Below are 25572 nucleotides of genomic sequence, written 5' to 3'. Positions count from 1 at the left end.
GTTTTGGGGAATAAATAGCCCAACATGTATTAAAGATTTGAGATTATCACCTGTGTAGTATTTCAGATGTGTGATTTTCTTTGTGTGAGAATTGATAGCCATGGATTTAATTTATTTGACTGATATGATTATTTAGATATTATCTTTTCTCTAAGTTTTTATAAGTTGAAATTTGAACACATTCACTTAGTATGCAAATGATCAGAATGCTTGCATTAGTCTTTTGATTGTTTATTTGGCAATGTTTTCTTTAACACTTATTGAAAATTGTAGAGTGTGCAGAGATTTGTGATTTTTCACTCTTGAAATCAAGTTATAGCTCTAATTTTTGTTCTCATCAGTCATTCTAGAATGTTTTTTAATTGTATTACTTAAGGTAAACTAAATTTTTGCTATGTTAATTTTATGAATGATATATTTACTTTTCATTTATTTCTTAGAACTTTATTCTGTACACTTCTTCTAGTTCTTTCTTAACTTCTTGAAGTAAAAGCTTCCATTAGTACTTTAACTTTTATTCTTTTCTGATATATACATAGACATTGTGAAGTTACTGAGATCAAGATGAAAGCATTCATGTCAGACCCAAAAAACATAGAAGCCAGGAATTAAGAGGAAGATAATAAAGCTCATCTTTAACACGGTTTCACACTGCAACAATCCAGACAAGATGCTCTTGGCAGAACACAGTACTATCACCTCCACCAGCGACCTGAGGCCAAGTCCTGCCTCAGGCCTCCAAGACAAAGAACTTTACATTCAACTAGCTCACATAAATATTCTCCCTGCTTTGCTAGAAAAATCTTTCCCTTGTCTCAATCTCCTTGAACATGCACAGTTTACAGTGGCATATACATTCCCATTACAATGTTCTACTCTTCCCAAATAACTATTGATATTTTTTGAGAATCTCTCTTGTTTCTTATTTTTTTTGAGTAGAGATAATTTTAATAAAACAGAGAAGTGCAGTCTAAAACTCCATAGTAGCAGATAACACAAAAAATCATTTCAAGTTACATGTTACATTGTTTGTTTGCATTTATGCCATCATCAACAATCAAGTTAGTAATTGTGGATATTCTTAGGGAATATTAGATTTTGATGATGATAAACAACTTAGAAGGATATTTAAGAAGCAATAACATTTTTCACATGAAACTTTTTAGTAGATAATCTTGAAATTTTATTTATTTATTAATAAAAAATATTTTAATACATTACCAATGGCATGGGAATTTTACACTGCTTTTTGGAAGTAAATCCAGCAGAATTTGATTTTTTAATTGTTAATATAACAACAGATTTCACACAGTTCATAGATGCGTTTCTAAGATTAAAATTATACTTCTCTCTCCCGCCACCCACCTCCCTTCCTTTCTTTTTTAATTTTTGCAATAACGTATTTTTAATTTATTTAATAATCACAGGCTTAATCACCCATAAGTAAAGAGTTCAACCATTTAAAAGTAGAAAGACCACTGTTCCAAAAAGACAAATATCACATTTCCATTGATTTGTGGTAAGTAATACACACACACAAAATTAATGTATATCAGTGAAAGTGACGTCTTGGGGTTTGATTATTGCTTACAGCCTTTGTCTATACTACTACAGAGCAGTGGGCTTTTCTCTTCTTTCTTTCTTTTTTTTTTTTTTTTTTTTTTTTTTTTTTTTTTTTTTTTTAGTTTATTTGACAGGTACAGTTATAGACGGTGAGAGAGAGACAGAGAGAAAGGTCTTCCTTCCATTGGTTCACTCCCCTAATGGCTGCTATGGGCGGCGCTGCACCGATCCAAAGACAGGAGCCAGGTGCTTCTTCCAGGTCTCCCATGCGGGTGCAGGGACCCAAGCACTTGGGCCATCCTCCACTGCCTTCCCGGGCTGTGGGGAGCAACTCGAACTAGACTAAGTTACTGGAATTAAGACTTATTCTATGCATCTGCTCTCCCACAATATGGCACTGAGAATGGAGAAACAGCTTCTACACAGCTGCCTCCAGTTCAACCAATAAACTGTAGGACCTGCTCCTGATTGGACGAGAGCAGCGTACTCAGTGTGTGGGTAGCAGAGTTGGGATTGGTGGAAGAGGACTATAAAGGAGGAGAGAGACAACATGCACCAGGAATATCTATCTGAAGGAACACCTGTGCAGCCCCCGAGAGAGCCGGCCGGCGGTGTGCCGCTCCCCCGCGGAAGTGGGGAATGTGGCAGGGGGAACTGCCCTTCCACGGAGGTGGAAGGGTCGGTAGCCAACCCGGGAAGAACCAGCAGCGAACCCGGGGAGGGCCAAGCAGACAGAACAGCGCAGGGTCTAGTGTCGCTCCTCCAGGAAGAGGGGGAGTGACACCGGGCCACAGCAGAGAGCTGGACTGGAAGAGGAGCAACTGGAACTAGTACCTGGCGCCCCAACCGGGACTAGAACCTGGGGTGCCGGCATCATAGGCGGAGGATTAGCCAAGTGAGCCACGGCACCAGCCTTCTCTTATTTCTTTTAGGTCGACAAAACCATAAGTTTCCCTCCCCACCCCATATTAGCTGCATCTCACAACCTGAAATGTTAATCAACTTAAAATATTTGATACTTTCTGTTTAAACTTCTCTTTTTTTTTTTTTTTTGACAGGCAGAGTGGACAGTGAGAGAGAGACAGAGAGAAAGGTCTTCCTTTTGCCGTTGGTTCACCCTCCATTGGCCGCCACGGACGGCGCGCTGCGGCCGGCGCACCGCGCTGATCCGATGGCAGGAGCCAGGAGCCAGGTGCTTTTCCTGATCTCCCATGGGGTGCAGGGCCCAAGCACCTGGGCCATCCTCCACTGCACTCCCTGGCCACAGCAGAGGGCTGGCCTGGAAGAGGGGCAACCGGGACAGAATCCAGTGCCCCGACCGGGACTAGAACCCGGTGTGCCGGCGCCGCTAGGCGGAGGATTAGCCTAGTGAGCCGCGGCGCCGGCCTTCTGTTTAAACTTTTCATTGTCAGGGCCAGCATTGTGACCTAGCAGATAAACCCTCCGCCTGCAATGCCAGCATCCCATATGTGAGCCAGTTCGAGTCCTGGCTGCTCCACTTCTCATCCACCTCCAAACTAATGGCCTGGGAAAAGCAATGGTTGTTGGCCCAAGTGCTTTGAGTTCCTGCTCCCATCTGGGAGACCCTGGTGAAGCTCCTGGCTCCAGATAAAGCTCCTGCCATGGCTGTTGTAGCCTTTGAGGGAGTGAACCAGTGGATGGAAGCCCTCTCTCTCTCTCTTTTTCTCTCTCTCTCTGTAACTCTGTCTTCAAATAAATAAAGTAAATCTTTAAAAATAAAAAAAAGAATTTCTATAGGGTCTTCTGTAAGTGAAATGGCTCTTTAAATTTTTTCTCATTGTCCCATGGAATATGTGAAAGCAATTAAATTTATAAATGTTGAGATTTTTAAAAACTATTCATTTTTTTAAAAAATATCTATTAGAATTCTATTGTTGTCAATGAACATACTCTTAGTTACCTAAGTTATTGCTAAGTTTTGTCTCATAACACAGTATATGTCAGTTTTAAAAAATGTTCCCAAGGCTCTTAAACAATGTGTTTTCTAGTTTTTTGGGTCATGTGATTGCATCCAATTCTCTCATTGTTATTGAGATCTTCCATATGTACAGTACTTTTGCTTTTTGTTTTTTAAGGTTCTTTTTTTTTTTTCCTTTTGGTCTGCTATTCCAATAGCTATAGAAAGAGGTATTTCAATGACTCCTACCAAATCTTCTGATTTGTTTATTTGTCCCTTTAATTGTCAAAAACTTCAATTAGATTCATTGTCATTATGGAATAGCTCATTTTATTTGGCAATATCTCTGCCTTGCTGAAATCCTGTGTGTCTGATTCGAGCATATTATCACAGAATTATTGCTGGTTAGTGTTTATAAAGCCTTTCATCCTCCATCCTCTTCCATGGGATCTTCTGTGTCCTCAATTACAAGGTTTTTTGAAAGACACTATGAGTGCAATAAAAATTTAAAACAATTTCACATAAAACAGATAAAATGTTAACATCAAGTATTTAGAAATACATATACCAAAATACACTAAACATTAATACACTGAAACTTTTAAATGACCCTGATAGAAATTAGAAATGCCCTTAATAAGGGAGGGATTTATCATTATTCATTATTACACAACTTAATATTGTAAGGATATCAAGCCCCACAAACACATTGATAGATTCAAGTTAATGTAATTCCTGTATAAAATATCTAAACAAATAAACAGTATCTAAGCCAATATTAAAGTACTAAATGGATAATTTGACTACTTATGGTTATCATTTAGGATTTGTATAAAATTTATCGTGATATTAGAACAGAGTGAAGATGATTGATTACTGAAATGAAACAAATGTTAGTCTCTACGGACCCAAGCTGGATATAATAACAACCTATCCTTCACTCTCTATAACCCCCTCTCCTCAAATCTGTCTCCACTTAACATTTAAATGCAGATCAGTAGTTGCCCTCCTTTCTAGAACTGAGCATATCTCAAATCAGGAAACTTTATGTCCAACTCAATACTTTAATAGCTCAATTTGGCTATGCCATGGGCACAGTTCATTTCATAGAAGCAGGTGGCATAGGCTCTGATAACACACTTGTGAGTAAGAGAGAACAATGTGGACTGGTGCAATGCAGTCAGAGGGTGAACAAAAAGTGTTCTGTTTCGTTTGTTTAATGCAGGGATTTCCCAATGTGGCTAATCATCAGAAACCCAAAGTGAGATTATATATGAAACATAATGAATGTAAAAATGTAAACATGATCATAATGAAAAACAAAGTTCCTATACTCTTAGACTTATCCCTAAGAGAGAACTCAATCTTTTTTGAATAGCTCCAATAAGTGTTTTCTTTATAGCTCTTCTGAAGGCTAGCTCTATAGTTCTAACCAATTTGTTTATACACTATTTCCAACATGATCAACTTTGAACAATTTCTCATATTACATGTGGAGTTATTTTAGTTAAGCCTCTATATTACTTCATTTTTCATTCTGGTATTTAATAATTCTTTTCTATTTTAATAGCTTCTGGAACTTTTAAATATTCTCAATATTCATATGGATATGTGTGTATATATACATATATATATATATATATATTTAATGTGGATTTCCCTACCCTATACTAGTCTTTGTGAATCAAGAGTCTCTCAGAATGGGGCTTAAATATCTAAATTATCTAAAAAGAAAATAAAAATAAAACAAAATCAAAAGAAAACAATTAAGCAGTGGTGATAATTAGTTGGATATTAAGGCAATTGGATTCAGGTGTTAAAGTCAGTCTAGTGACGAGTTTCCAGGGCTGATGCAGGGCATCTTCACTACTTATGTTTCTGTCCTTCCCTCTCCTCTCCTCCCTCTCCTCCCTGTTCTCTCTCTGTTCTCTCTCTCTCTCTCTCCCTTTCTCTCTTTCTCTCTCTTTCTTTTATTCAGCAAACATTATTAACAGACAGGAGCCAGACCTTAAACTGAGGTCTAGAGAAATAAATAGTAAAATAACACATTATTACATCTAATGTAACAGAATCGAATTCTATACTATTAAAATATTTTCCTATCTTGAGTTAAGATTGAGATGTGAATTGTGGTCATCTAATTTACAGATGACATTAAACTGGAAAAGTAAATAAAATCAAGAGTTGATTGGTGGTTAAGAAGAAGAGAAATGTTGTAATGTTTGATACCAGGAAGTGTGCAATTCACCATTATGAGGCATAACATGACAAGAAAACTGGAGTAAAATCAGAGTAAAATTTTTCAATGATTTACTAAATTAATTCAAAGTTGTAAAACAAAATATATTTGATTTTTATTTATTTAAATATGTGTTTTCTGTTATTTATTTCTCCTACTCTAATCTCCATAGGATCAATATCAGGCTTTGGAAAATACTTTTTCTTGTGAAACAAATGATTGTCCTGTATGAACACAGGGAAAAATTAAAGGTATACTGCCTCTCTGTTTAATTTCTCAGATCATATGGAGAATAGAACACTAGTTATCAGAAACCAGGACAGGTGAGAGACTGGTGGGGGATACAATTTGGTTAATGGGTGTACGGTTATAATTGGATTAGAGGAATAAGTCCTAGGGTGCTATTGCACATTAGGATGACTATTATAAACAATAATGCATTGTATTAAAATAGCTAGCAGAAAGATCTTGAGTGTTCTTACCACAAAGAAAATACAAGTATTTGAGGTGATAATTACTCTGATTTGATACTTACATAGTGTAGATACATACTGAATCACTTACATTCTTACATGAATATTATGTGATGATTTTTTAAATACAGCTATTTTATTCAATCTTGCTTATTAAAAATTGGGTGTATTTGACAGTAGCTCTAAGAAATCTGTCCAAGCCAGCCATGTAGGATTACAAACAAAGAATGAGATAAGGTTATATGTTAAACTTGGACTCAGAGGTTGCCAACTCCTATGATGTGATATATACACTTTGGTCCAGCAATACACCAAATTACTATAACTTCAGTCCTAAAGGAATGAGTAAACAAGAAAAATGTATCTGAATAAAGAAAATAATAATAAAATCAAGTTAAAAAATACTGTGAAAGAAAAATATGTTAATTGCTACTCTTATTTTTGAAAATTCTTCAAAAATAAGATATCTGATTTTATTGCAGCCCATATGAAAAAATAAAGGCATTATTCCTTATAGACTCCATGAAGTCCACAGAAAACTGCAAGGTGAGAAAAAGCTATGGGAGATTCAGATTTCACTTATAAAAATACAATGACTAGATTGAGATGACTAATAATTCCTGTAAAATCGGAAATACGGACAAGATGGAAAGTGTACAGACACTGTCAATAGTTTAGGGAATATTCAAAAGTAAGAGAATAATGAACAGACATTTCTGTATATCCAAAGAACACAAAAGGAAAGAGAATTTTAGTTTGTCCATGGTGTTAGAAATACATCCTTTAATTAATACGAGGAAAGGTATTTAACAGTTGAATTATTAGAAATGAGATGAGCTATTCTTTTTTTAAAGATTTATTTATGTATTTATTTGAAAGAGCTACAGAGAGAGATAGAGGGAGAGAAGCTATTTATTCTTAGTCATAAAACAGAGTCAAAAACAGAAGGTGATCTATTTTCAAAATCATTGACTAAAGGACTTGCATTATTACTCTAGGATAATGTATGCAAATAAACACACTTTTTCTCTTTCTCTCTCTCTCCCTCTCTCTCTCTCTTTCTCTCTCTCTCTGTCTCTCTCTCTGCTGTTACTTCCTGTAGTCCTCTTCTTTTTCTACAGGAACATTCGGCTTCTTTCACCTCTGGTCTGTGGCACTGAGTGACTACTCACTGCCTACATTTTATTAATGTTTATTACTCAGGTTCATTCACTTGAAAGGCAGAGCGAGAAACAGAAGCAGAGACAGAGAGAGCTTCCATACACTGGTCCACATTGCAAATGCCTGCGACAGCTAGAACTGGACTGGGCCACACTCAGGATCCTAGATCTCCATCCACATCTACATGGGTGGCAGGGTCCCAAACCCTTGAGCCATCAACTGCTGCCTCCCAGGATGCATTAGTAAGAAGCTGGTTCAGAAGCAGAGAAGCCGGGACGTGAACAGCCACTCCCACATGGAAAGTGGGCAGCAGAAGCAGCAACTTAACCTGCCGTGCTCCAACACCCACTCCATGCTCCCCTTTTCATTAGTGATTTGTTGTACAGGAGATAGTCTTACCAACGTTGTCCTCTCTTTGTCTAGCAAACATTTACTGCTGTTCAAGCTTCATTTTATACTGAAGTAGTCATGGAAGGACGCTCTAATCCATTGTATTTGATTGCACCTTCCTACTGTATGCCCAGAAATCTGCAATTTCCAAGCAGTACATTTTTAGACTGTGAGCTACAGTGTAAGTCAGCCTGACCTAATCTTCTCTACAGCCCCAGTGCCTACCAAAGTGGTTGGCATACTGTAGGAGTTTAACAAGTATTTATAGGTAAAGGATAATTTTTGAAGATTATTTTCCTGAATCTTCACAATAGTTACTCCTAGACCTACTAGCTTCAAATCACAAGTGTAGGAGAATCACACTCACCTTTCTTCTGTCTGAGACCAGGGCCAAATTTTACTTTCCACGTACTCTCTTTGACTTGGAAGACGGTGGCACAGAGGCTAGTGCTGGGAACGGCAGGCACCCAGTGTTCTGTTGTTCTGCGATCTTAGTGGTGAGAAGGCAGGGCCCAGACCTTGGTCTCAGAGTCACTGGTGAAGCTGGTCTGTGACACAGGTCAGCATCTCCAGTTCTCCAGTTTGTGCTTTTTCAGCTTCAGAGGGGCAAACATCCTCGCCTCTCAGAATCACCTGAGAGATTTTGATTGCTGCGCTATGTGGGTTTATCTTGGGTTTAGCTCTGCCAGGCACTAAATACCTTGGAGACAAATTGTCTCCAAGGATTTCCATTTCTCAGAGCCCACACTCAAAAAAGAAGAAATTTCAGTTGATATTTCCCCAGTTGCCCAGCTTCGCTTGAGGGGATTCTCTGTCATTTTTAAACCTGTCAATTAGTAGCAAGCATTTAAGTGCAGAGATCACTCATAGTAATGTGCAGATTCTGATTTAACAAGTCTGAGTTGGGTCTGAGATTCTGTAATATTTTTTAAAGATTTATTTATTTATTATTTGAAAGAGTTACAGAGAGAGGAGAGTCAGGGAGAGGGAGAGAAATCTTTCTTCTGCGAGTTCACTTCCCAAGTGGCTTCAAGGACTCTGAAGTCAAGAGCCTTGAACTCCAACTGGGACTCCCATGTGGGTGCCAGGGGCCCAAGCACCTGGGCCATTGTCCACAGCTTTCACAGGCAGCATTAGCAGGATTCTGGATAGGAAGTAGAGAATTCAGAACTTAAAATGGCACCCATATGGAATGCCAATGGCTCAGGCGGCAGCTTAACCCATTGTACCACAATGCCAGCACCCTGTATTTCTATTATTTAAAATAATAATTTATTTGAAGAGAGATGGAAATATAAAGACAGAAACACAGAGACCTCCCATCTCTGATTTACTCCACAAACACCCACAACAACCAGGGCTGTGCCAGTCTGAGACCTCATTCCAGATCTCCCAAAGGATGCCAGTGACCCAATTGCTGTAGCCAGCATCTGCTGTCTTTCTGGGTGCCCATTAGAAGAAAGCCAGAATAGAGACTCAAACTCAGGCTCTGGTATGGGGAGTGAGCATCCCAAGTAACATCTTAACTTCTGCACCAAGTGTCCCCATGAGATTCTGTATTTTTTATGAGCTTGAAGGCAATACTATTGGTCACAACACATACTGGGGTTAGTAGATTTTAGTGGACCAGAATACATCCCGACAAGTTATCTTGATGTTAATAGCATTAATGATTTTAAAATAATAAACTATTTCCTTGTATAAAAATATACTTAATTCTATGTGTAAAGAGGTAATTTATTTACTTGATTCAAAAGTAATAAATATTTTTAAATGTACATTAGGTATTGTGGTGTGCCACATATAATGAGATGAACATCTCTAGAAAGGAGAAGCTATGGATATTTGTTAAATGTAAAGTAATATTTCTCAGACTTTACTGTGCAGGGACTCGCCCAAGGATCTTAGTAACATGCATATTCTGTTAATGAGTCTGTTGTGCAGGATGAGAGGATGTATTTTTTAAAATGCCCAGCTTGGGGTAAGACTTCGTATATGGACCACTCTTTGAGGACCTAGATATTAAATGATTCTATGCTTTGCATTGTTACTTTGATATCATGTTTTTAGATTCAGGGGATTTCTTTGATGTCTAGGCTTCAAAGATCCTCTTTTATCTTTCACATAGCAGTAACTACAGGATTTTGGGATTCTTTGAGGAGAATGTCATATGTTAGTTATACCAACTCACGGTTGAGCACACTATCACATTCTCTTACTTCACATTGATGTTGAATCAAGAGAGTGAGAAAGAGCTTTGGAGTTTGGATGAAGGGAAGATCTATAACTGACATTGTGTTTTGGGAGTGTCTAATTTTTTCTTGTTCCTCGGGTCAGCATATGGAAGGGAATTTAACTCAAACTTGTGCCCGTCCTTTATAAATGTTTTAAAAGATGATCTTTTTCTTTTTTGTCTGATGAAAATGAGAAGAGATTGAGGCTTGAGGTCATTCTATAATGGTTTAGCACTTTTGGAAGTCATGTAGAAGAGTGACTGTGTTTTGCATGAGGGATGAAAGTGAATCTTGGAGTCTCAGGAGCTGACTGTGGCAGAAGACATAATTCACACTCTCAAGGATGTCACATGTCACTCCCAGAGCCATTGAACTTGTTAGAAAATGATAAAGAGAATTGTAGGGATGTTATTAACTATAAACCTTGAGGTAGAGAGGTTTTCCTAATTATGTGGGTGAGCTCAGTGTAATCACAAGAGTTCCATAAGAGGAGGCAGAAACTGAGCTAGTAGGAGATGTGATAGTAGGAGCAGGAGAGTGCACTGCTGCAACAATGGGATCACAGCCAGATACTTGCAGTAGCCTTCGAAGATGAGAAAGCAAGCAAGGAGTTCTCTCACCAGCCTCCAGAGGAACCATCTCTGCTGACTTGAACATGCTGAGGCTCACTGTGGACTCTGACCTTCAAGACTATAAGACAATAAATGTGTGTTGTTTTAAACTATTGGATTTAGAGTTGGCATTTGACTTAGTGTTTAATACAGCTTGATACACCAACATGCCATATAGAAATGCCATGGTTCAAATCATGGCTCTACTTCTGATCCAGCTTCCCCTTATATGCAACCAGGAGGTAACAGATGTCTCAAGTGCTTGGGTCCCTGCCATCCACATAGGAGACCTGGACTGAATCACTCAGCTTGGCAAGTGGGCCAGTAAATGGAAGCTCTCTCTCTCTCTTCTTACCTTTCAAATAAATAAATTTAAATAATATTAAAGCAGTAAATTTAACAGTAATTTGTCACAACAGCAATAAAAACTTAATACTTCTGGTGAAAGAGAATACTGTATGTTGTATCAGATAAACAATACAGGAAATATCCAATTGAAAGGAATCAGTTAGACTGGGAGTGGTAAGAAAGTGGAGAGGACAAAGGCCCCTCCCATAATGTGGAGAATTTTCTTAACCTAGCTGGGAAACCAGTCTGAGTTAGGAAGCAAACTTGATAATGAAGAGGCATAAAGAATTTTGTTGATAAGTCCAGAGATAAGTAGGCTCTGGATTCCAGGTTGCATGCAAGGCCAGGTGGCTAGAGTTGTCTGGGACCATTCTCTGGAAGCTAAATAGCTGCCTGACAGGCCCCAAATTAGAGTGTTTCCCTTGTACTTTGAGAAGTGTTCGATGGTTTGTGTATATAAACCCCTAGCACAAGAAATCACAGGAACTTTCTTTCCCCTCCCAGCTATATTCATGAGAGTTTCTTATCTTTCCTCTCTAATACACTTCCTTTTTCCTAAAATTGCCTTCTTGTGTGTTTGCCTGCTTCACACTTGTTGCAAATAGAGCAAGGTCCCGGGATTCGTCTCAGCTGTGACTCAGTGATTATTGATCTAACAATACTACGTAGGATAACTTGAACTGGAGAGACAGAGTGGACAGTAAGTATTCTGGATGTCATTTAAAGTCACAATTTCTACATATAAGTCAGTTCACGCATTTGTTTTCCTTTTCAAGTTTTGTTTATTATATTTAGCACGATGTCATCCAAGTTCATTCATGTTACATATAACAGGATCTCCTTTATTGAGAATTAATAATATTTCATGGTGAGTGTATTGAATCATGTCTATAATTAACACTGTGTGATATACTGAAAATTTCTAGAGAAGTAAATTTGAGGTACTCTTTCATACACAAAATGTAACCTTGTAAGGAGATGAATTTGCTAAATTGTGTGTAAGGATTTTTTCACTATATGTATATATCAAAACATCATATTGTACATATCAAACACAAACAACTTAAAAAATAAAACCACAGTTACAAGACATTAAACGCTCAGAAGCAGAAAATCAGCAAAAATTAGGAGAAAAAAAGAATCTTAAATTTAAAATCTGTGAAAAAAATACCATGTATAATCAATGGTCCCAGCAGACCATTATGTAGTCAGAATTAATTTAATTTTTGCCACTTTCTTATAGTAATTATGGGATAAAGGAGCATGATACTTAGACAAGTGATGCGACTTTCTGGATTTGTGGTTCTTATGAATATTTGACTCATAAATCACCACATTCTGATGCTACAAAAGAAAGAAAATCTCATGTGAGATGCTTTTACACAAATGTTCACTGTTATCTATTGCATTTTGAATCCATATATTGAAAAACAAACCCCTGACTCTGATCCATTTTGTTTCAATAAGAAGAGATTTTTTTAAATTTTTTGTTTGAATTTCTGAATCTTATTTTTAAGATACATAATCATTATACATATTAATGGGGTACATCTTTCATGGTACATTGTGCACACTCAACTCAGAGTATTTAGCATATCTATCACTGTATACATTTATCACTTCTTTGTGACGAGAAATCCAGAGAACATGGCCTGACAGAAGTCCACAGAGCAGCACCACACTCATACAGAGAACTAGGACACTTGACGTGCAGAAGGGAATCCTGTGGAAGCAGCACTGTAGTACAATTCTGTTAGAACTGAACTTCCTGGCTTGTTTGTGAGGTTTGGTGGCTGTCATGTTTGGGACCTTCAGACATCTCAGTGATTATGTATATCTATCACAAGCAGCACAGGCTGAGAATACAAAGAGCAAGCCTGTCTGACAAAAGACAGCAGGATGATACGGAGAAGTAATGTATATTGAGTTTCAAAGGTAAGTTTTTTGAGGAAATAACTTGAAGTCTTTACAGGCTTTTGATGTACATTTTTTAAGACAGATTAACTAATTACTTTGAGATATACTGCTAATAGTAAGTAGGCTAATGAATTGGGTTAGTCTGGAGAAATAATTCAAATCATCTTCAAGTAGAAACAATTGATTAACCATAGAGTTTTCCTACACCTGGATTTATAGAGCACATGATTGAGAATTTGCCCCAATAAGGAGCTCTATTCACTTGCAATTTTAATTTATGGCATATTTGTACAGTTCAGAGATCACCTCTGTGGAGCTAGGGCCTGTTCACCTGCCTTCCCTTCAAGGCAAGCCCTCAACTAACTGAAATATAGGTAAGAAGTAGTCTGTAGGGACTGGTACTGTGGTGTGGTGGGTAAAACCACCCCCTGCAGGACCCACATCACATATGAGTGTAGGTTCAAGTCCTGGCGGCTCCACTTCTGATCCAGCTCTCTGCTATGGCCTAGGAAAGCAGCAGAAGATGGTCCAAGTGCTTGGGCCCCTGCACCCACGTGGGAGACCAGGAAGAAGCTCCTGGCTCCTGGCTCCTGGCTCCTGGCTTTGGATTGGCACAGCTCCAGCCATTGTGGCCAACTGGGGAATGAACCAGCAGATAGTAGACCTCTCTCTCTCTCTCTCTCTCACTCTCGCTCTCACTCTCTCTCTCTCTCCCCCCTCTCTCTCACTGTCTGTCCCTCTCTCACTCTCTCTCCCTCTCTCTCTCCCTCTCTCTCTCTTTCTGTGTGTGTGTGTGTGGGAGGGGGAGATAGCGAGAGAAAGAACAAGAGCAAGAGCAAGAGAGAGAGGCATGGATATCATTTTTTTAAAACACTGCATCACAGGAGACACATAATGCATGAAGCTCTTAAACGTTACCTGCTACTCTGTGAGAACCAAAGATTCTGGGCGACCAGAAGAGAAATTCCAGACAGCAAGAAACTTAAAGTTAAGATAATCCACAACTTTCTAAGAGAAAGCACGAATTTTTGGAATGTTTTGTCTATTATAATGTATCTATGGTTATTTTTGAGGAATCTTTTCTTTTCCTTTAATATTCTGTTGAATGTGCTAAATGCATATTAAATACCATGATGATTAAATTTTCATCTAACTCAGAGTAAGAAAAGAGTAGGGAATATTTTAATGATTTTATTTATTTTTTTAAATTTATTTGACAGGTAGAGTTACAGACAGTGAGAGAGAGAGAGACTAGGTCTTTGCTTCCATTGGTTCACTACCCAAATGGCCGCCATGGCTGGCACTGCACCCATCCAAAGCCAGGAGTCAGGTGCTTCTTCCTGGTCTCCCATGCGGGTGCAGGGCCCAAGCACTTAGGCCATCCTCCACTGCACTCCCAGGCCACAGTAGAGAGCTGGATTGGAAGAGGAGCAACCGGGACTAGAACTGGCACCCATATGGGATGCCGGCGCCGCAGGCGGAGGATTAACCAAGTGAGCCACAGCAGCGGCCCTTTTATGATTTATTAACAAAGGATTTACAAGTCTATAAAAATAGTGCTTATATTAATCTCAGCTATTTTCCTCACTAGAAGTCCAACTCAAAATACAGTAAGAATTGGGTAGTTTCTTTCCACTTGATACTGCTGCTGTGTATATCCCATGTCTCTTCATTCAGGCCTGTTATCCCACAGTGCAGGGCCATTACAACTTGGAGAAAGCAAGCTTATATTTCAACAGCTTTTCCAAGAGGAAAGGATTCTCTCTCTTGCCCTAATTTGATTATGCCAGGGGGAGATATGACAGCATAATAGTTATGTTTTACCACTCTCGCTGGAGCCATGGATCATGATTGGTTTACATTAACTATAAATTCTATACTGCTCAATTGAATAATATGATTTTCCCAAACTAATGCATTGTTAGTTTGTATTTTCAGAAAATAAGCAGATGCTAACAATCAGAAACTCATAGTCAAAACTTAAACAATAATTGGATTAGTGTTTTATCTTATTTAAAGACGTTATTTATTTGAGAGGGAGAATTAGAGAGAAAGAGAGAGAGAGAGAGAATCTTCCTTCTTTCTGCTAGGTTCACTCCCTAAATGGCTGCAGCATCCAAGGCTGGACCCTGCCAAAGCCAGGAGCCAGGAGTTTCAGGGGACAGTGAAGTAAAAGTAATTCATTGAAGCAAAGAGGAGAAATATTTGGTTTCACAACAAAGAAGAACATTCCAACAGTCTGACATACCTTAATTTTCTCACTGTCTGAAATGTTTTCGTAGGGCCTGTGTAACGATTTAGCAGAAAACGTTCAGAGCATGGCTATATATGAATGGCTGAAAAAAATAATTTTTAATATATCTTCCAAATTCAACATTTCAAGTTTAATAAAATTATAGATTAGACCATCTAGCTTCAAATACAACACAACTCATAATTTCTGTGTGATCTTGAGAAAATTATTTCTACTGCCAAGCTTCTAAAAGGCAGAAATGTAAATTTCTGTCTCATGTAAAAATTAAATGATGCATTCTTCCTAAGTCTTGGTAAGAACTTAATAATTATCAGTGTGCTCTATTGAGTTTAACCCAAAATATCTTTCATGTGTTTTAAGATTTTTTTAATCCCATAATGATGAAGTTGGGGAGAGCAATCAATGTATGTAGACTTCAAGGATTTAATTTTCATTGATCTCTGCTAACTGTATTTAGATATCACTGAGTACTCTTCAATAGGAATGTTTGGAATATTTTAATGGGATCTGAATGAAAACAATGCCTAAGTTAAAATATTGTAAATAGTTTTTAAAAAGGAGTTCCAACAAGCCTAATGAAGAAAATGATGTTTTTTTTTCTTTCTAGAAACAAAAATGTTTTATGGCAAAGAAAATATGAATCATAGAAATTATTTTGTAAAATATAAAAACTAGTATCTGATCCTTTTTATTCAATATTCATTTAAATGCAATTAACTTTCCTAATTAAATTTGGTTTGAAATGCTTTAAATTCTTAGATATATGGCTTGCTTTTTAAATATATTTTTGAGGCCGGTGCCATGGCTCAATAGGCTAATCCTCCCCCTGCGGCACCGGCACCCCGGGTTCTAGTCCACGTTGGGGCGCCGCATTCTGTCCCGGTTGCCCCTCTTCCTGTCCAGCTCTCTGCTGTGGCCAGGAAGTGCAGTGGAGGATGGCCCAAGTGCTTGGGCCCTGCACCCGCATGGGAGACCAGGAGAGGCACCTGGTTCCTGGCTTTGGATCAGCGCAGTGCGCCGGCCGCAGCGGCCATTGGTGGGTGAACCAATGGAAAAGGAAGACCTTTCTCTCTGTCTCTCTCTCTCACTGTCCACTCTCCCTGTCAAATATATATATATATACATTTTTGAAAATTTCTGAGAAAGAGTAAAACCTTAGTAAAAGAATACTTCTTAACTCTTGGACAAGAAGTTCTTATAAATAAAATTCATAAGAACATAAATATACAATCCAAGGCCAATTTATGTCCTCACAATTTTGACAATTTTTATAGGAATAATACCCAGAAGCATTCATTGACTATAAACAATACCTGAGAAGGCATCATTATTATGATATGTAGTATGTGTGCTGAACAAAGCAATGTATCTGATTATTATGAAAATGCATGAGAATTAAACACTTGTGCTTGTCATTCAAAGTGTATAAATTTTGAAAGTGTGACAGAGTCAGAGATGTGGAAGCAATGTGAATGAAGATAAGGCTGTAGGGCTGAACCCCGAATTGAGATATTACAGGATAATATTACAGATATCACCCCACCCAGCATGACATGCATTTTATAGCAGATCTTAATAGCTATTGAAGTATTACCATTTTATTTGTTCATTACATATTGTATTTCATTCATCTCACACTATCATTTTTCTTATATGCAATGCTAAATCCAAATGTTAAGTTCTAGAGAAAACCACAACATAATGTCATCTTTGACTGCACATGAATATTGGGAATTGTGTAAGAAAACGTTACTTATTCCTGGACTTCATTGTCCATTTCTTCTTCAGTGAGGGGTGTTTTGAATCTGAGTTTAGTACATGGCCATATTGGCCATCATGGCATTCTTCAGTCTCTTTTGTAGCTAGGTCTGTCTGCTTGACTGAGTCCATACCAAGAGCAAGATAGGCAGAAGTGAACTCCACCGTTTCCAGGCTGTGTTCTTTCAGGGAGGGGACACTTCCTTTTTCCAAATATTTAAGTCTTCTGGCTGGGTGGTGGAAATGAAGGATAGATCAGAATTCATTAAGATAGAAAGCTTAAAGCTATAGTTCATAACCAGGTGATGAGCCTCTCTTCCACCTCTAAATTACCTTTTAGTTGAAGGTAGCAAGGTGTGTGTGTGTGTGTGTGTGTGTGTGTGTGATGAACTAGCAGGCCTAATCATAATTAACACAAAAGGTGAAACTGCTTCTATCTAAAGTCTGCTTCTGTGCTGTACCAATGGCCACTAATGGTGCCTGATATTTTCCTCTGGAAATTAACATGCATTTGCATTGGAGAAATTATCCAAGTTTACCATAGTGCCTAGTGTTAAAATATATCAAATATATCATGCTCTTTTCAACTATTAAAATGTTTGATAGTGTTTTATTTTGTAGTGATTCTTAATAAGTCTTATTTATTTGTACTTCATTTCTATTTTGTACTAAGTCACCTAATTCTATGTCTCTGACTTTTCTTTCTTTTTTGTTTTGTGGTACATAGATTTTGGAATCTATCAGGTATGTATCCAATCATTAGTAATGTTTTCTTCCACCCATCCTCACAATCACTAGAGATGATTCAGACATTTTTTATTGTACTAAACAACTTTTAACCGCTTTAATATAAAAATGGATGTTTTGAAAAAAAAATTGTCATCAATTAATAAGATACAAATGTTCTGGATGTTTGTTTAATGGCTAGAGTAATAAAATAAAAACTAAATACACAGAAATTTTTTAATAAATTTCATATTTAAAATTTTTAGGCTGGCGCCACAGCTCAATAGGCTAATCCTCCACCTGCAGCGCCAGCACCCCGGGGTTCTAGTCCCTGTCAGGGCGCTGGATTCTGTCCCGGTTGCTCCTTTTCCAGGCCAGCTCTCTGCTGTGGCCCGGGAGTGCAGTGGAGGATGGCCCAAGTGCTTGGGCCCTGCACCCGCATGGGAGACCAGGAGAAGCACCTGGCTCCTTGCTTCGGATCAGCACGGTATACCGGCCACAGCAGCATTGGGGGTGAACCAATGGAAAAGGAAGACCTTTCTCTCTGTCTCTCTCTCTCTCTCATTGTCCACTCTGCCTGTCAAAAAAAAATTTTTTAGAGGAAAAGAATATATTCCTCCCTCCCTCAACCCCCCTCCTCTCTTCCTTTATTTTTAATTTTATGTTTTTTGCAAAAACATAATTTCAATCCACTCTATAATCACAGGCTTAATGCACCACTAACCACGAAATTCAACAAGTAAAAATAGAAAGACCAACAAGAGCTAAAAACAATAAACCAATCAGAATATGTCCATTTCATCCTTATACATTTTTGTATTGTACATTAACTACCACATATCAGAGATAACATATGATATTTGTCTTTTTGAGATTGGCTTATTTCACTCAGCATAATAGTTTTCAGTTGTATCCATTTTGTTGCAAAAGAGAGATTTTCACTTTTTATGGATGAGTAGTATTCCATAGTTATGTTAACCACATTTTCTTTATCCCATCATAGGGAAACAATGCAAAGGAATATTAGTAGAAATATACATATATACACTTCTGTTTCACATAAGTATACTCTTATACACATATATGGACAGATATATACATATAGACATTTGTTTAAAGATTTATTGATTTGAGAGGTAGAATTACAAGCAGAGACATGGAGAGACATACAGAAAGCTCTTCCATCTTCTGTTTCACTCCCCAAATGGGTGCAACAGCTAAAGGCGGGCCAGTCTGAAGGCCGGAGCCAGGAGCTTCTTCCAGGTTTCCCACACAGGTGCAGGGGCCCAAGCACTTGGGCCATCTCCTACTGCTTTCCCATGACATAGTGAAGAGCTGTATCAGAATAGTAGCATCTGGGACAAAAACCGGTGCCCATATGAGATGCCAGAGCCTCAGGAATAGGCTTAAACCCACTGTCTCACAGTGCTGGCCCCAATATCAGCAATTTTATAGTATAAATAATGGGGTATAGAGTAATTGATTAGTTCACAGAAATACAAGGAGGCAGTCTCCTCTAGTTTACAAATAGGCGAATAGCCTTCTCTCTCTTATTACAAGTTTTGAATTTCCAGTTTAAGATGAAGGTGATATTGCTCTATGGTACTCCTGTCACATATTTGGAAACAATCTTATGACAAATTAAGCACAGTTTTTTGCCTGTTGGTTGAGGCATTTGCTTTGAAAATGCAAATGTGAATGCCTATGATGGGTTAAAGAATAGTTAGCCCTGTGCTATGCTTCTGGGCACAGCGCAATGGAGATGTACCTGAAGGGCAAGATGTTACTTGGAGGTATCTATGCTTGCTCTCTTAAGGCAACTTGTTTCAAAGGCTGTGAAGCTAAGAGGCCTCAGAAAAATACAGCCTTGAGTTTCATGTAGAATTGTTATCTAGAAATGCCTCTACAATAAAACTGATAGATCTGCTCTCCAAGTCAAAGGAAAGAAAGAAAGAATTTAGGGAGAAAAGAGAAATAAACATTAAGATTCTACAACCAACAAGACAAAATGTGGGAGCTGAGCCACTGATGGATGACATCAAGAGTTTTGGATGCTTACGGTTGGGACTAGTTACCTCCAAGGAGGAATGACATGAGTTTTCCAGTAGCTGTCCGAAGAACATTAACAGGAGGTTAACTGAGTAAGGGGGAGAAGAGTAACTTATTAGTGAAACATCTCCTTTTCCAATGGGGAAAAAAACGCATATTTTTTGCCCAAAATGGAGAGTAAGTTTGAAGATAAAAGGACTAGGTAATACAAGACAATTTTTCAATTTTAACTATTCCATGTGAATAATTAGCCCATGTAAAATACAACAGTGAAACAATATAGCTTTTAAATTTGGGAATCTTATAATATATACATGAAAAAGCAATATCTCTTTGGGATAAGGGAAAATGAGCATAGGACTATAAGGGAAACAAAGGTGATATCATATTACCAAAATTGTGAAGAAATGAGTAATGCATAAATACATGTCAAAATACACAAAGTTTATCTTGTGTATTTATTTCTGTGCATTTTTTCATTATAGTATTTCCTTATTATGGATAGGAAATCCCTTATCACTCGTAATCTCCCTCCATATTCACTGACATCTGTCTATGTCCTTACTAAGAATTTGGGATTGAATTTTGTGTCTTCCAAATGGTTAAAATAATTTTATAGAGATTACACTTTCAAGAATGTTTGCTTATAGACTTCAGTGGAATAGGTCAGGTACAAAAAGCTATTGAAAACACCAGAGTATATTGACTAGATGGTTTTCCTCTTTTAATTAAAAAAGTTTTGTCTTAAATACCCAAATGTACACAAAAGAAATACGATCACACACATGGAAACCTTTTTTATTTGAAACATTTTTTGTTTTCCTCTATGGCATCCCAGAAATGGTGCTGCCATTCATATGACTAATCCTATGAGTCCACTCCTGCCCTTGGCATTTTTATTCCAAGTAATCAAATACTAGCAGTAATTTCATTACTTGTGGACATGCATTGCAGTTTCTGGATCGTTTTCTTACCAAAATTTCTCTAAAAATTATAATTTTTCCTAAATAAGATATTCATTTTCGCAGAAAACTTTCAAGTAACTTACTTAGGGCAACCATGACATCTTTATTCCTCAGGCTGTAGATAAGTGGATTCAGCATGGGCACAATGATGGTATAAAACACAGAGGACACTTTGCCTTGGTCCAGGGACTTGACAGATGATGGCTGGAGGTACATAAATGCTAGAGAACCAAAGAATACACCAACAGCTAAAAAGTGGGAGCTGCAAGTGCTGAAGGCTTTGGACCTACCCTCAGTGGAGCGGATACCAAGGATGCTGCCAATGATAAATACATAGGAGCCGAGGATGGTCAGGACTGGGACAAGGATGTTGAATGCACTGAAGCACAAAACCACCAACTCATTAACATAAGTGCTAGAACAGGATAGTCTCAGCAGTGGGAAAAGATCACAGAAGTAGTGGTTGATGACATCAGCCTTACAGAATAGCACTCTTAACATGCAAGCTGTATGTGCTGTGGCACCAATCAAACTCATGATATACACCCCAGCAACCAACCAGGCACAGACTTCACAGGACATGACAACATTGTAAAGCAACGGACTACTGATGGCAACATAACGGTCATACGCCATCGCAGCCAACATATGACACTCCGCGATAGCAAAAACAATGAAGAAGTAGAGCTGAGCCATGCATCCAGGGTAGGAGATGGTGTTCTTCTCTGTCACAAAGTTGACCAACATTTTGGGGGTAATGACCGTGGATTGGCAGAGATCAATGAAGGACAAACTGCTGAGGAAATAGTACATGGGGGTGTGCAGGTGAGAACTGAGCCCAATCAGCATGATCATGCCCAGGTTACTGACAACAGTGACCACGTAGATTCCCAGGAAGAGGAGAAAGAGGGGCAGCTGCAGCTCCGGCTGTTCTGTGAGCCCAGCCAGGATGAACTCCGTCACTATGGAATGATTTCCTGCTGTCATTGCCCCTGGTCAGTTTCTGAAGGGAGAAGAGAAAAACAGGGGTACTGGGCATACTTTCTTGATATTCTTTTTTGAGGAAGGTATTCTCTGGTCTTTCATACATCTGACTAATTAACTCTGAGTCATTTTAGTCAATAGAATTTGTTCAATATAATATTTGTTAAACTTTATTTTCAAATATAATTAATATGAAACATTTTACTTATATGTTATACTGTAACCGGAAAACTCCAAGGGATTTGTGTTCTATTTTGAAAATTCAATTTTCTTCAAGCTAGCATTTCTAAGTTGAGACTTGCAGATTAAATAAATAAAGAGGAAGTCAATGAAAGTGAAACTGGCAGGATGGTAACTTGGAGACTGCAAGCCCTTTCAATGGGCAGTAACTTTTAATAACCTGAAACTACTTTCTGATAGACATAGTGTTATTGTCTGATTTTTCAATGTATCATGCAATATCAGGAAATGTTAATTTGTGCATAAACCTTTAGATTTTTTTAAAAGTATATATAAAAAGGGAACAGATTTAATGTATTCATATATATAATTTTAAGAGCACAATGAGACTTTCCACTCTATCTTCCCTCAATCCCTTCTTTCTCTTCTTATTTTTTTTTTCATTTTTACAATGACATACTTTCAATTTCCTTTGTAATCACCAGCTTAATCTTACACTAAATAAAGAATTCAACAAGTATAATTAGAAAAACCATGGTTCCCCAAGAGTAAAGTCAAGGCATATAAATAATAATCAAATCTCAACATGTCAATTTCACTCATATAGATTACATTGTTTTGTACTCTGAATATTAGTCACTACAAATAAAAAAAAAAAAACATGGTATTTGCCTTTTGGAAATTTACCTATTTCACTAAATGTAATGGTCTCCAGGCACATTCATCTTGTTGCAAAAGACAGCATTTAATTTTTTTTCTTATGACTGCATAATATTCCATCATGTATATATACCATGATTTCTTTATCTATTCATCAGTTGATAGACATATGGGTTGACTGCATATCTGAGTTACTGTGAGTTGAACTGTTATAAACAAAGGGGTACAGATAACACTTTCATAAACAGATTTCATTTCATTTGGGTAAATTCTCAAAATATTATTGTTAAAATGAAATAATACAATTATTATATGTAATTTTTACCTTGAGTAAAAGCCTTTCTTTATCTGTATCTCAAAATTTTTGACATATCAAAATTACAACATAATTTAGTATGATTTTTATGATTTGTTTCTTTTTTTATTGTCCTCTAGACTATGTCGAATTCAATTGTTAACTTCACACATCTTGATATTCTTTTGTATTCCTTTATGAAAATATCCACTAATTTCACTGTGTTTCAGTGAATATAGTCTGAAATACTTAAATAATACTTCATAATACATATTTTGATTAGATTTTATGAATAGCCCAAATTCATGTTAAAGAAATATGTTGTCTGGTTTATGAGGTCACATACTAAATAAGGGTACTTCCAAAGAGTGATGGAAAAGTGGAATTAAAACATCTGTTTACGCATAGGCTTTTGGTATAGAGGCTTAAATGACCACTTGGAATACCATATCTCATATTGGAATGACTGTTCATTACTGACTCCTCCTTTTCCTATCCTGTTTCCTCTTAATGAATACACTGGGAGGCAGCAGGTTATGACTCAAGTACTTGGGTCACTGCCACCCACATGGAAGACCTACATGGAGTACCAGGCTCCTGGTTTCAGTCTGACCTGGGCCTCATAGTTGGAGACAAGTTGCAGAGTAAAGCAGTGGATGGAAGATTTCTGCCTGTTTTTCCTTATCACTCTATCTTTTAAATAAAATGCAAATAAGTAAATAAAAGTTTTAAAATAAGTTTATTTTAGTGCAAACATTTTCAAAACCCATGCAAAAGAGGTGTCTTCAAAATATTCATGGACAATGTGTGTCATGAAAAGAACTACATGTGCATTAAAATATTTTATTCATTGTCTTTTAATTCCACTTTCATGATCTTTTTGAACTACTCTGGTAGGTAATAATATCCAATTGATAATTGAAGTATTTGTTTTGTAATTTTAACATATTTTCTGTATAATATATTTTAAATATTTTGTTTAAAATTTTTAAAGCTTTTGTCTACTATTCTAATAATTATTGAGGGGGACTAGTAATTCCTTGTACAAAAATTAATGATTTTTTTAATTTCTCTCTTTAGTTGTTAAGAAATGGGATTGATGATTGTTTACAGGCCTTGTCTCTTCCATTGAGGAGCAGTGTTTTTTTCTTCATACTATTTGTTGAACTCTTTTACTTAATATAGGTTCAATTATCCAATAATTAAGTAAACAAAAATAAATCTTTGTTAAAATTAAGAGTGGGGATGTGAGGAGGAGGAAGAGGAAGGATTGTAATGTGGTGGGAAGGGAGGGTAGGGGGAGAAGTGTCACTAGGTTCCTAAATCTGTATATTATGGAATACATGAAACCGCTATAACTTAAATATTTTTTAAATACATAGGAAAAAAATAACTGGGATTGAAGTTTTATTGCTATAGAATGGCCCATTTTATATTTAGTAATATGTCTACCTTGCCTGAAGTCTTTTTTTCTGATGGAAGCAAATCATCAGAAGATTAGTTCTGGGTAGTGTTTGCAAATTCTTAATCTTCTCTATCCTCTTCCAATAAAACTATCGTGTCCTTATATCAAAATGTATGACTGAAGGAAGCTATAAATTAAACAAACACTTAAAATAACATCACATTAAATATCACTAAGTTAGCATCAAATACCTAGCAACAAACCTAACAAAGCATATGCAATGCTTATTCACTAACATTTTAAAATAATTCTGTTATAAATTGGAAAAATCTTTAAGAGATGATGGATTTACTATTTTCATAACTGGAAGACTTAATATTGTAGAGAGTCTCCCAAACTTATGGTTTGACTCAAGATAATCGAATTCCTGGTAATACAAAAATCCTGGTGATACCTAGAGACATCAATGAAGTCCAGAAAGGATCATTTAGCAACTTCCTTTCATTTCTTATGATTTATAGTGAATTTTAGAGAAATACCAAGACACTGATTTTCAAGAGATTAAAAATACAAAACTAAAACTTAATATGAGGCTGGCACCGTGGCTCACTAGGCTAATCCTCTACCTGCGGTGCTGGCACCCCGGGTCCTAGTCCCGGTTGGGGCGCCGGATTCTATCCTGGTTGCTTCTCCTCCAGTCCAGCTCTCTGCTGTGGCCCGGGAAGGCAGTGGAGGATGGCCCAAGTCCTTGAGCCCTGCACCCGCATGGGAGCCCAGGAAGAAGCACCCTCCTTAATATGAGTATTCTAGGGTGCCATCTTTATTCTCTATACCACTTTCTCCTTTAGTCTATTTCCAGAGGAGATCCATATGTAAAATCAGTAAATGCCTTGTTTTTAGAATCTAGCTTGTCTCAAACCAGGGCATTTTACATCAAAGCCATGCCTCAGGCACTCGGTATGGACATGATATACACAGAGTTAGTCTTCATACAAGCAAGTGTATGCTTTCATAACATGCTTATGAATAACAGACATTGGTGGACTGGTCTCATGTAGAAAGGCATATTTGAGCATGGTATGTATTAGTTCAAAGATTTCTCAATATGTTTGATCATGATAAGCACCTAGGGAGATTATAATATTTTAAAAAGGGTGAATGTAAGGATGTAAACATGATTACAGTGAAAGTTAAAAGTCCCTGAATTATCTCCCTATGCTCTTAGTCTGTTCTCTGGGGACAGTTAACTCTCTATACAATATTTCCAGCAGGCAATTTGTGGTTTTGAAGGTTGCTTCCACATCTCTAAATTTGTTTTTTTTCATTTTGTTATCTGTAGAATTAACTTTCTGTACCACATGTGAAAGTGGTTTAGTTAAACTGATTCCATGATCTCCTAGAATCAGAGTTGTCTGTTGTGTTTTAATCCAAGTATTTTCTTA

General features: G+C 37.3%; 1 protein-coding gene across 1 annotated transcript; it reads right to left on the bottom strand.

Annotated features, from left to right (window-relative positions):
- Positions 1-20657: 20657 nt before the first annotated feature.
- On the bottom strand, positions 20658-21593 carry LOC100354154 (olfactory receptor 8G1-like). The gene has a single exon (XM_002708346.2). The coding sequence runs from the start codon at positions 21591-21593 to the stop codon at positions 20658-20660; it is 936 nt and encodes a 311-aa protein (XP_002708392.2).
- Positions 21594-25572: the final 3979 nt, after the last annotated feature.

Source organism: Oryctolagus cuniculus, chromosome 1 (genome assembly GCF_964237555.1).
Source record: "Oryctolagus cuniculus chromosome 1, mOryCun1.1, whole genome shotgun sequence".
Taxonomy (NCBI): Eukaryota; Metazoa; Chordata; class Mammalia; order Lagomorpha; family Leporidae; genus Oryctolagus; species Oryctolagus cuniculus.
This window is presented reverse-complemented; position numbering and strand designations above follow the sequence as displayed.

Coding starts and splice junctions, on each gene's coding strand:
- LOC100354154 (XM_002708346.2), bottom strand. CDS start 21,593: ATGACAGCAGGAAATCATTCCATAGTGACGGAGTTCATCCTGGCTGGG.